This window comes from Thermobia domestica, chromosome 9, assembly GCF_964235325.1.
Source record: "Thermobia domestica chromosome 9, izTheDome1.hap1.1, whole genome shotgun sequence".
In the NCBI taxonomy this organism is placed as follows: domain Eukaryota; kingdom Metazoa; phylum Arthropoda; class Insecta; order Zygentoma; family Lepismatidae; genus Thermobia; species Thermobia domestica.
In genome coordinates, this window is record NC_137462.1 from 221,377,548 (window position 1) to 221,390,136 (window position 12,589).

The window sequence follows — 12,589 nt, forward strand, 5'->3', positions numbered from 1 at the left end:
CTTTGAGCTCACTTAATATTTGATTTGATGATATCACGTCTGCACATTTGTAATAGATGATATAGAAATCTCTTGTAATAAACATATACATTGAATTCCTTTCTTTCATATACTACCAAATTATCGTTTAGCTGTTAACTTGAGTAATATGATACTAACCACTATACACATACCAATTAGCATTAACCACTATACGCATTCAAGGTTCATAATCAATAGATAAACTAAATTTTTAAATTAAACACTAGCGTGTCTGAAGACGATTTCCCTTGTTTGACAGTAGCGATTTCCTTCTCCACTCTTTTGCGGCAGTTGGAGCACATTTTCTGGCCAGGGATAACGATAATGTCTAGATGTTTCCTGATTGGTTTAGCAAGTTCCAGCGTCACTGTTCGCAAATCACTTCGCACTATTTTCTTGTGCCTTGTAAAAGGATCACAACCTTTCTTGTGAGCTAGTCCATAGTGATGCAAATACCACTGTTTATGATGAAAACAAATAGTCAGGTTCTCATTGGTACCTTGTAATTTAGACCTCCACAAAATAAGTTGAACTTCACTCACTGCGAAAGTTTCATTATTAACTGGCAGAATTTCCTTCATAGAACCATGTGTAGTTTGGTGGCATTTTGAGCCTGGATGTGCACAACCTATGCTGCAAGGAGGTAGGTCAGTTTCAGTAACTTCAGATGAACCTTCACCTTTCATTTCAATCCTAAAAATGAAATCAGAAAATAAGTAATTATTTAATTACTGTATACATTAGTTAATTAATTTATAAACGTAAGTAATTACAAATCGCAATATTGCAAATTATGCAGCCAATGATGCTATTCTCTAATTCAAAATGTGTCACAAACTATGAAACTTTTGCTTTTCAAATTCTCTTCTTTGTTGTTCCACACTCTTTGTTCACCCAGGATACTTCTAATTTCTGCCACATAGTAACAGCCATGTCAACTAAAAGAGGCAGGAGGAAAATTTCAACAATCCTTTTTCATTCATTTTGACATTTTTGAATGTAGTACATCACATGCTCAAATACTCAACACGATTTTCACATCGTTGTATAAGAAATTTCACCCTCTTTCAGAATATCTAGGAATTATTTCTGTGAATCTGGTACTTTTTGAAATAGAGCCATTTTTGTACGTCTAGTTGAGGCTTGTTTTTCAAGCATACTTTTTACTAGTTTTTTGTACAAAAGTGCACTTTAGGTTGATGATATGGCAAATCTGACCACAGATTTGAAATCTACAGACAATTCTGCATCAGAATGAATAGGTTTGTTGTCTCAAAGGATTCATTCATATCAGCATGTTATGAGGGAAATTTTAAACCTCGATGCACCATTTCCGGCTGTCGCGATTGAACTTTGTGCCTACCATGTCCAAATTTTGATGGACCATAACATGGGAACGGGTTGAGCGAGAACTCTGAAATTTTGCACAAGTTAGTTTTGGTGGTTGTAGACCAAGTGTACCAAATATCATTAAAATCTGAGTCGGTGGGTGACATTTCGGTTTTTCGCTGGATGAACTGACGTGGAATGACCCATAAGTCAATCAGATTTTAACGACAACTTGTGGGACCCTCCCGTGTTAGTAGTTTTATTTCATAGATTATAATTTTGTAAGAACGATTTTAAGAATTGTTCTCTATCTCGATAGAGAGACAACTGAAAGACCAGCGAACTATAAATCCAAATTGTATTTACAAAAAAAAAAAAAAAAACTTTCCATTTAGATTAAAATTTATGCTTCAAGAATATAACAAATCTCGGACGAAGTGCTACATAAAAACAGTATTATAAATACAATTGGCGCTATATGAAAACAATACTATTAATGTTATAACGCAGTGCTTTTTGTGGGGGTACACGTGACCTTAAACTTTGGGGCAGACCCACTCGATAAATTCAGAATCTATAATGCACAAGAGTACTTGTTGATCCTTTGCACTTTTGTTTAAATCATTGTAATTAGTTTGTAATTCGTTATGTGCTATTTTGCATCTTATTTACAAGTGCAAACGCTAAGTTTTGGTTAAATTATCAGCTGTAATTTTGAACTGGTCGCACCCCTAACCAATGTTTTAGAAAAAAACTCTTCCTGTAAATAATATAATATAGCAAGACTCGGTATGTACGTTTCATATACTCAAATGACACTACGCCATGTAACTACGTACAAAATGACTGGAAAATGATATATCGTGGCGGATATAAGTCCTTGCCAAAGTACTGTTGACTGCTTTGAAACCAAATGCAGAGTATAAGAATTAAATCTGTAATATCCGTAGTTTGGCGTGGAGAAGAAACAAAATTATGAAGTAAAGGTATTAATATAAACTATGTTAGAGATTATTGACATATATCTTCATAAAGGAAATATGAGAGACGTTATGAAACGAAGAAAAGTAACTTAGAAATGTGTAAGTAGAAGCAAACAAATCTAATGTAAACACACTAAAGACGAATCATTTACCGCGTAGTAACCGTGGTTCAATCCTTAAGGCGCTTGACTAGTACTTAAGGTTCTCGGATCGGAGCGACAGAGTTCTTTTTTTCCCTTTACAATTTGTGGTGGTTAGGGACTGGCGATTACACACGTTTTATTATCTTCAGATACTTGAACACTCGGATGTTTCAACAGTTGAAATATCAAATCATTATTATTATTATTATTATTATTATTATTATTATTATTAGTAGTAGTAGTAGTAGTAGTAGTAGTAGTAGTAGTAGTAGTAGTAGTATCTCATAAAAGATGAAATGTTAGGGGCTCATCTTCGTTCAGGTTGTACCATTACAAGCAGAATCGTGATAATCAGAGCCCCGCACGGGCCGGGCGCGCCCGATTCGGCCCGGTGCCCGGCCCGGCCCGGCCCGACCCGTTTCAAGTAATATCAAACTGGACCGGGCCCTAACCGGGCCGGGCCGAATCGGGCCGAACCGGGACGGGCCGGAACGGCCCGGCTCGCCCCGATAGTCTGAAAGACGGTTCGGAAACTAATGTTGTCAGCCTATTTGTTTTTTTAATGTCCTCCACTACCTCTATTTTTGCTGTGTTTGTACGGTCTTACTGTCAGCCTATGTTAATCGTAATGTGTTTGGGAAACTGACTCTTTATTCAAGACTGTGATGTACTGGTAATACTATTACTATTACTACTTCTACTACTACTACGACCACTGCTAATACTACTACAAGTGCTACGACTTCGCGTCAGAGTTGACATGTCTGATGGTACCGAATTTACCTTTTAAGTACAGAATAAAATTGAGAAATGCTAGTTATTATGGCCGGTCTGCGTAGAATGTGAGCCGATGCTTGATCTACGAGGGAGAATAGTGGCTCAATAGAAAAAACACTCACATCTGGTGCTGGAGGTCGTCGGATCAATCCCTGCTCATGCTATGTGAGCTTTGTTGTGGACAAACATCGTGTGCATGGGAGTTTCTGGGGTGGTCCCGCTTCCTCCAACTGTTTTCTTTCCACCAATTCATCCCATCATCATCCATTCAGCTTGAGCCGTAGTTACCTAAAGAACGTATGGTAAAGTCAAGTACTTCACCTAGTAAGTAGAATTTGGTACGCTACCATTGGACCACGGAGGGCAAAACCATAAACTGGAGTAGTATAGATTTAGTCTGGTATCCTTCAAAAGATACCGCGCCTTGATAAGATAGCTAATGGATTGTTTAATTAAGGATAAAGGCAGATAGTGAGTATAGAAGGATGTGATGCAATAGGCTTAGGAAAGGGGAAAGGTCAATTGATTGATAAAGAGCACGTGATGTGTTTCACAATGATAGATGAGGAAATAATGTTAGGAAATGAGAAAGGGTGAATGACCACTATGAAGGTCACAGTGGATGCTCCCTACCGCATGGTCCCTGGTTCCCAGGGCCACACCGCATGGCACCTGGAAATGGCCCCTGGAAATGGCACCTTCCCTGCCTTGCAGCTTATGTAATGGTTCGTAACATTTATTCTTTTGTATGGCAAGCCATACTCCTTGTTAAAAAGCTTATTGGTAAAAACAGGACCAATACGAACAGCATGTGAGAAGATAAAAGGAAATGAGCCCTGTATAGGGACCGTGGTTTTATAGGGACACCCTCCCCCTCTTTAATGAATTTTAAAAAAAATATGAAATTATATTTATGTGGACACAGGAATTGAACTGGGGAAACCCTTTAATAGGAAATAACTTTATTTTATTTTATTGCATTATTTAGCCATACTTGGTGTTCGTACTAAAGACGGAGTCTTGTTCTCGCACATTCATCACCGAAGAACTTAAGACATGAACTGAGGTTTAGCGCGCTTTGGAAATCCGGATGAACTGAACTTTGTACGATTAAATAAACTTGTTGATTGACGAAACATCATGTGACGATGTGTAATTTAGAACCTTGATACGTGATTAAACATCATGTGATAAGTAATTGGTGCTACAATCGTATGATTAAGTAACACGTGATGAATCTGAAAGTACTTTAAATACAAGTCCTAAGAGAGAAAATATATAAAGACACACAATGCAATCGTATGAGAAGAAGGACCACTGCGATATTAATATTGAAGCATCATTATCTGATGCTGAAACAGAATTATATGAATCATCTTCAGATGAAGAATTTTATATTCATGCAATAGATTCACCAGTATTACCAGTTTCAGAAACCCCTGCATCATCACCATCTTCATCAAGATTTTGGAGTTTAGACTGTTCTTGTAATAGTCAAAATGTGGACCGAGAATGTATAAAGAAAGCTATTGAAAAATGTGAATTTAACGACACGTTAATATGTGATGGTTGCAGAGAAGGATCGTACCATGTGTATGCGCATGATTGTATGAATTTACCCCCAAAATCATTGGAAGTCCGTGCTTGGAGTGTTATAGCAAGCCCTAGTGTTGAAGATGATGTGTTTTATTTGTATGCCAACACCCACATTATTGGAATATTAACAAGAGAAAAATTTTATGAGACATATTTGGAATTAGTAAATGATATAGACTATTTCCCGGAATTACTAGAGGTTCTATTAAGAAAAGACAGAAGGAAAAATGTATCGCAATAGTGTGAGTGTTTTATGTGTGTTATGTAGTGCTGAAAACATTAATGTGAATTGTGTATTAAAAACAATAAATGTATACTTACGTGAGAATAATCCGCTGGATTGCAAATCAAGCACTCTTCATGATATTGGATCATTTGCAGCAAAGTATTTATCTCTTGATAAAACTCTTGGTGAACGTTTTGAATTGTATGAAAAGAACATAGTGAAATCTCATTTATATGCTTTATGCGTAAAACTTGTGATCTTTTAAAAATACAGAATTTGTTGAACAAATTATACCATATTTCATTCAGCGCACAAATGAAATTTCACCTTGCGTAAATCAATACATTATTGATATTCAAGCTTTTAAAATGTCTGATAACGAATTTATTATTCGTGAGTTTTGTCTTAGCGCATGTGATGATACAGTAAATTTCCATTGTTTGGTAAAATCACCAATAGAATATAATTTATTGTCATTAGGTTGCCAAAAACAAATTGAATGGCTGACATTGAATTTACACGGGTTGAATTGGGATAGTAAAACAGGATATACTGTATCATTTATACGTAACCTTGTATATGAATTATGTGCTATGAATTCAACCTTTTATTGTAAAGGTTTAGAAAAATCTCTTTGGATTAAGAGAATATTTGCATTAGATAATGTTATTGATTTAGAAACAAAAGAATGTCCAGCATTAAATGATTTGTGTGGAAATACATTTAACGAATATTGTTCTTTTCACAAAAATGTTGTAAAGAAATCAGGATGTGCATATCGTAACGCACAACAGTTGAATTATTGGTGGAAATATGAAAGATCATTAGCATTAACTAATGCATTATCAAGATTGTAACGAGGATTTGTAAATTAAATGCATGAATATAGTATAAAAATTTTTATTGTAAAAAATATATACAATAATAAAAAATAAAAAAAATTATTGTTTTTTTAAAATGTTGTTTACATGTTTATAAACAATATCATCATTCTTTTTTAAATTTTTGTTGTTAAACAATTTTAAACACTTTTCAAATGATTGAGTGCGAATAATATGATGCAAAAAATATAATACAAAGTATCCGCATACCACAGAATCATCGTGCTGATATTGTTCACTGTTTGTAAAATATAATTTAGTATTTTGGATATTTTTTTTGTTTCCTTGGGAATGTCCATAGCAAGACTGTCAAAATAAAATCCATGTTTTTTATTATTAATGTACACTGCTACCCAGTGTGATCCACTTGAATCGGATGTATCAAGATTAATTACAAGTGCTGCAGGTGGTTCTACCATTACAGGAAGTTTATCAATAGGATAAATCCCGGTAACACTTGCACCAGTCACTTTATCAATCACTAACACTTTTAACAATTCGTCACTATACATGATTATTATTTTTCTTAATTATAGTAGGTATGTAATTATCACTGTTTTTCACATGTAAAACATAATCATACACTTTTACATATTCACTATATAGTAATGCTTCATGAATACTGCACCTATATTGTCCAAAACGATGTTTATTATGTGCACATTTGTGAACGTGAAAACTTAATGCAGTATACTTTGGACAGTCTATTTCTTCCAAATTTGTAACATTTCTTTGCAGAATTTCTTCAAGAAAGCACTTTCTAGTTAATCCATACGTGTAAATACTGGTGGTATTTGAACAATATGATTGAAGTATTTCCTTAAGAAGTGAATACTCTACATCGCCTTCGTGCCAGGTAATGCCATATACATTTTCACTTAGATATTTGTTTGTATTTATGATTGGCTCAGACAGCTTATTTAATGTATATGGTGGTTTAAATATCCAATTTTGTAAAAACGGAACGTCAGGATTTACAATTGCTAGTTCCTTTACAATAAATTCCTCATCATTATTATGGAATGCGGAGAAGTGTACAACAACCCTCATTCTACTCAACTGAATAAATTAGAAGGTGTTATCAGTATAAATATTTCTATCTTTGTCTATTTGTGCTAACGAGTCAAATTGAGCATAGACAATACATGTAATTGGTTCAGTTAAAGTTTCTGAAAATTTACAGGAGAATCACGAACTACATCCCAAGTGTTGTCATCTAAAGTTCCAGTTGGAGATAGAATAAAAGCACACAGAGTAACAGTAACAAAGTAACAGAGTAACAGTAAGAGTAACAGTATGTGAATAATTTTGATAATATATACCAGTACCTGATATCAGAGTATAGTAACTTAGAAGGTATAAATCATTATTAAAATCAGGAGTAAGGGGGTTGGGAGGGAATGATTTTGATCCAACATGTAATTGCAGTTTGTTAACGTTAAAGTTGCGGAATTCATATGGATTAAGATGTGATTTTCCATTGAAGGGTGTGTTGGAAATGAAACCAATAACCAGACCTTTAGGAACATTACCCAGGAAGAGATTATCAAGGTTATATGACTTGACTTGTGCAGGACTAGTATAAGATCTTGTTTCTACTCTCGTGAGAGGTAACTTGGCCGTTTCTGAAACCATTCGTGTATTTAATTGCATAGCTAAATCTGCAGCGAACTCAATACGACGTACATGTAGAATAACTTCTTCAAGTGCAACTTTATAACTTGTATTTTCAGGAGACATTAAACAAAAGTTATCTTTACTACGATGTAATTTTACACGTAAACTTACTTTATTAGGAAGCATACGATCTAAACTTACATCAGCATGAAGACGTCCGTACATTTCAAAAGATTTACTATTTTTTATTTTATTGGCACGCTTTTGAAAACCATCATTTGTATTATCTAATTTATTAAAATTTTTTGCAGTATCTTTATGCCACATAGCACATGCTAAATGTGTTTGAGAAGCATCATGAGAATAATTTAATAAAGTTTCAATGTATGCACGATAAGGATAAGATCCTGATGAAGAACTAATTAATTTATCATTTAACGAAATATCAATTTGACTAAATAATGAATGTAGGAAATTATTTACTGGTGCAACAACATCATCATTAACTAAATTTTTACCATCATCTTTTGTAATTTTAGAACGTACATAAAGATATAGATATGCGGGATGAATAAATTCTCCTGTTTCTCCAGGAATAACAAATTCAATTGGTCCTTCGGATATTAATGTAGAAATAGGTCGATATTCAGCATTTATAGTTGCTTCAATAGCTGTTTGGGTCATTGGTATTGAAAAGAAATCAAATTCATTGGTACAGCATTCAGAACTATCGGAATTTAGGAGCGACATTATGAAAAGATATCGTTTATATGTTTACGTTTTGTTGGTGGTCCAAAATTTACAATTGCAGGAGCCTTTCTTTTGGTTGACCGTCTCTTACCACTACCAGTTAGCAACTGTCCAACTTTATTAATAGCTTTTGTCTTTAAATTATTACCAGCTTCTTTTACACGTGCACGAACCGCTTCTTTAAATGGTTTATTTTCCAATACATCACCCGCAACTTGTATACCGGTTTGCAATGCTTGACGTCCTACAGTTTTTGCACCTTGTTTAAGAAATGGTAATGCAAAACGAAATAACCCTTTAAAGAAACTCCCTATATCATGTCCCCTTTGATATGCAGGTCCTGAAAAATATGATATTCCACGTCTACGATGTAAAGTAACACGTCTAGATCTCATATTATTATTATTATTTAACAGAAGAGCGTTTAAAATGAAGTGTTACGGTCAGTGTCCCAGATCGGAATGGCAAATTTCGCCCTGCATGATCTTTTAATAGTATTTCAATTGTATTAAAACAAAATTTTGCAAGTGGCATATAATGAATATATTCAAAGATAATTGTTTGAACTTTTCCATATTTAATATCTGAAATTGTTGCTATACGTAATAATGGTGCTTTTGTATCACCTAAAAATTGATATTGTATAATGTCGGTATCAATAAAAATTTGATGTGGATATCCAATATCTACGTATGGCTGTTTGAATCCACGGCGTTCTTTTACAAGATCTAATTTTTCAGAAAAACCTAATTGTAGAGCTAATGTAGGTGACAATGTAACAGATTCTACACGTTCATCGCATTCAACACGTACAATATTTGAAAAGCTAAATTGTATAAATCTTGATAATGTATTTAATTCATCTATGAAATGATGAATGGATGGATAATATCCAACAACAACTTTATTTTTCATAGGGTCTGCATTTTTAAATTTGTACCATACAACATTTTCACCTTCGGTGACGTTATAACATGTTAATGGAATATGTACTTCACTTAACCCTACGTACCAATCGGATTCTGATAATCGTATATTATTTTTTAACTGATTAATAAAATGTGTTGAATTATTTGTAGGGTATGCATTTGTACTAGCGTTTGAAACTAATGTAATGTAAAAAGTATCATCAATACTTTCAGAAATCATTTTCGTTTAAAGTGAAGTGTTTGAAGTCCCGAAACGAAATGGTAATTTTAAACCGTGTTCATCTTTTAAGTTTACTTCTATTGTATCAAAATATTTCTTTTCAACTTTAACATAATGTGGTGTATGAAACACAAAAGATTTTACATTACCGTGTTGTACATTATATACACTAAGTTTTCGAACTAACGGTCCAATATTTTGTTGATGTTTTACAATATCAACACATACATTAATTGAATTGGGAATATTATAATCTAAATTACATGGAAATTTACCCCGTGATAATAATAAATCAACATTTCTAATTTTTGTGTATACTACATTTTTAATATCGTGTGTATTTTCATTAATAAATCCAAAAATATGTTGTAATCCTGGTGTAATACCAATCATACATTGATCTTCTAATTTTAAAGAATGTTTAATTACAATTTGGTTTTTATTTTGTAAATATTGTAACATACGAACATTTTCAGGAATTAACTCAAGAATAGATTCGATAGAAGAATAATATCCCGGTGTAACACGAACATGATGACGTTCAACTTTATCATCGATAACAGTAGTAATTATTATTTCTTCATTTTCACCAACATTATAAAAACTCCACGGAACATTAATTTGTGTTAATGCAACACCCCATTCCCCATCACTTAAATCAATAGGTTGTGCTAATTTAACGCGAAATGAAGATATTGTATTATTATTAAAAAGTTTACTACTGGCATTTGAAGGAAGAGTAACGTAAAATTCATGTGTAAGGTTTGAATTCATCTTGCAGACTGAATAGAATCGGATCTAATCCATGAATTCATACTTGACGGATATCCCAACCATTTTACATACATCCAACCATTTTTACGTTTTAATACTTTTTCAATGAGATAAGTTTTTTTGAATTTATAATTACATTTTGTAATTCTTGTGCATAAAATATTCCTTTAATTTCTTCTCCATTCCAATCTTTTAATTTATAAGTCACAGAATTAGTTTTAATACATTTATCAACAATAAATATTTCTTGTGACCATTTAGGTAAATATCCTTTTTCCAATATATGTTTATACTTACTAACACGAACATAATCACCCGGACTAAATTTACAACTTGTATTCTTTTTAATACAGTATTTCCGTATAATGTTTCCCACACTTGATTCACATTGGAATCATTTACTTTTGCAGGCGCCATTTTAATACTTGAATGATATGAATGGTTATAATTATTGACAATTTGATCTAAGACATTAATATATCGATAAGTATTTTTTGCAGTAAAGTAACGATACAATTTTTCTTTTAATGTTCTTATAAAACGTTCTGCTAAAGCACATTTAATTTCGGAATGAACACTATAATGATTAATTTCATATTCTTTAAACAATTGTTTACATGACGATTATAAAATTCTGTACCTAAATCGGTTTGGTCAGTAAACACGGGTAACTTGAATTTTTTTAAAATTTTTCTTATTTTTTACCATTTCAGGACCTTTCTTTGTTTTTAAGGGGACACAATATGCATAATGTGAAAAAATATCAATACAACATAATATATACTTATAATTATTATTATACTTTGCAATTTTTTGCATATCTGCCAAATCCATTTGTAATGTTTCATTTTGTGCACTAACATAATACTTTTTCCGTTGAAAAACTTTACGAATTGGTGCATGCAATGTATATGCATTTTGAGATGCTAACCAATTTTTAATTTTCTTTTTGGATAATTTTGTTTTACGATGTAATGTTTGTATACTCGATAAAGAATTAGGATTTGAATAATCATAATATATTTTTGATATTTTTTTTATTTTTACATACTATATTCTTTCCAATGATTAAATAAATTAAATACTGCTTTAGGACTGGATGATTTTCTTATTTTACGAATACGTTGTCTACTACTACTATTCAGTTTTGATGCTGGTGTGCCAATAAATTCTTTAGGAACATTAAGATCTAATAAATTTTTAAATTCATGAATACCTATAGGATTTCTTGAATTTTTTCTTGTACGAACAACATCATTTACTAAATCTATAATATTTGAACCAGGTATTGTTTATCCTTGGATACGTACTATGCCAGACTTATCCCACTGAATTTTATCGGAATTTGTCAACTGCTTTAATAATAGATCTGTTTTCCTACGTAGTGTTTTTGGTACTGATTGTAAAATGTCTGATACAAATGGTAAAATAGAAGTATTGTTATCACGTTGCAAAGCAATTGATGATGATCATTTTTCTTCTTTTTGTTCATCCTGAATAACGGGTAATGTAATAGTCTTATGTGAAGAAGAAGATGTATACTGTAAGTAACGATGCAAAGCTTGTTGATATAATTTGGATTTTTTGTTGTACACTAATATCATGACGTTTTAAAATATTATTCATTTCTTCATCTAAACGTGATTGATGTGAATCTATAGATTTAAGATTAGAATGAATTTCATGTATTGCATTTTCAGGAACTAAAATCATTTTACGTAATTCTGACATAATTATCGACTAAAAATACTACTGCCTACTGCTGCTAGAAGTGGTCCCAAAATTAATGGTAGAAGTGCGCCACCTTTTTGTAGTAACAACCTCTTCTTTTTCTTTAATGCAGTACGCTGCTGAGATAAAGCGCGAAAGATCTTTTTATGTCTACGTAATCGTTGCTTCTGGTGTGAATTTAAAGGGATGTTTTCTTTTATTGTGTTTTTAGCTACTTGAGAAATTGTTCTTATTAAATTCCCTAAAGCATTTTGTAAAATTTGTTTTCCTTTTGTATTTTTGCATTTGCACAGAGCACGGAGCGTGTTGTAGTGTTGTTTTACCTTCAACATCTTGATAGCAACTAAATGAAAATTTCTGTATGCATGTTTTTTATGTTGGCGTATACATGCATGATTTCATTAGGAAAAATATTTGTACGTATTCGCAATGCATCGTTTGTTTTTTGGGTTAGGTCAAATAAGAAATAAGTGTGAGGCTCACGTGTTACCTCTTCGAATACATTCACGATTTCCTTACTATATCGAGGCATAATTTGCCTTGCTAAATATTGTATTTGTAATTTATCACGCGGACTTTTAAATACTATAATATAATGTGCATTTAAACTAA

At 32.6% G+C, this 12,589-nt stretch overlaps 1 protein-coding gene across 1 annotated transcript; it reads right to left on the reverse strand.

Annotated features, from left to right (window-relative positions):
- Positions 1-224: 224 nt before the first annotated feature.
- Positions 225-707, reverse strand: LOC145661154 (ARL14 effector protein-like). The gene has a single exon (XM_081726604.1). It carries the CDS (start codon positions 705-707, stop codon positions 225-227), a length of 483 nt encoding a protein of 160 aa, XP_081582730.1.
- Positions 708-12,589: the final 11,882 nt, after the last annotated feature.

Excerpts from the sequence above, each read along its gene's own strand:
- LOC145661154 (XM_081726604.1), bottom strand. The coding sequence starts at position 707 with ATGAAAGGTGAAGGTTCATCTGAAGTTACTGAAACTGACCTACCTCCT.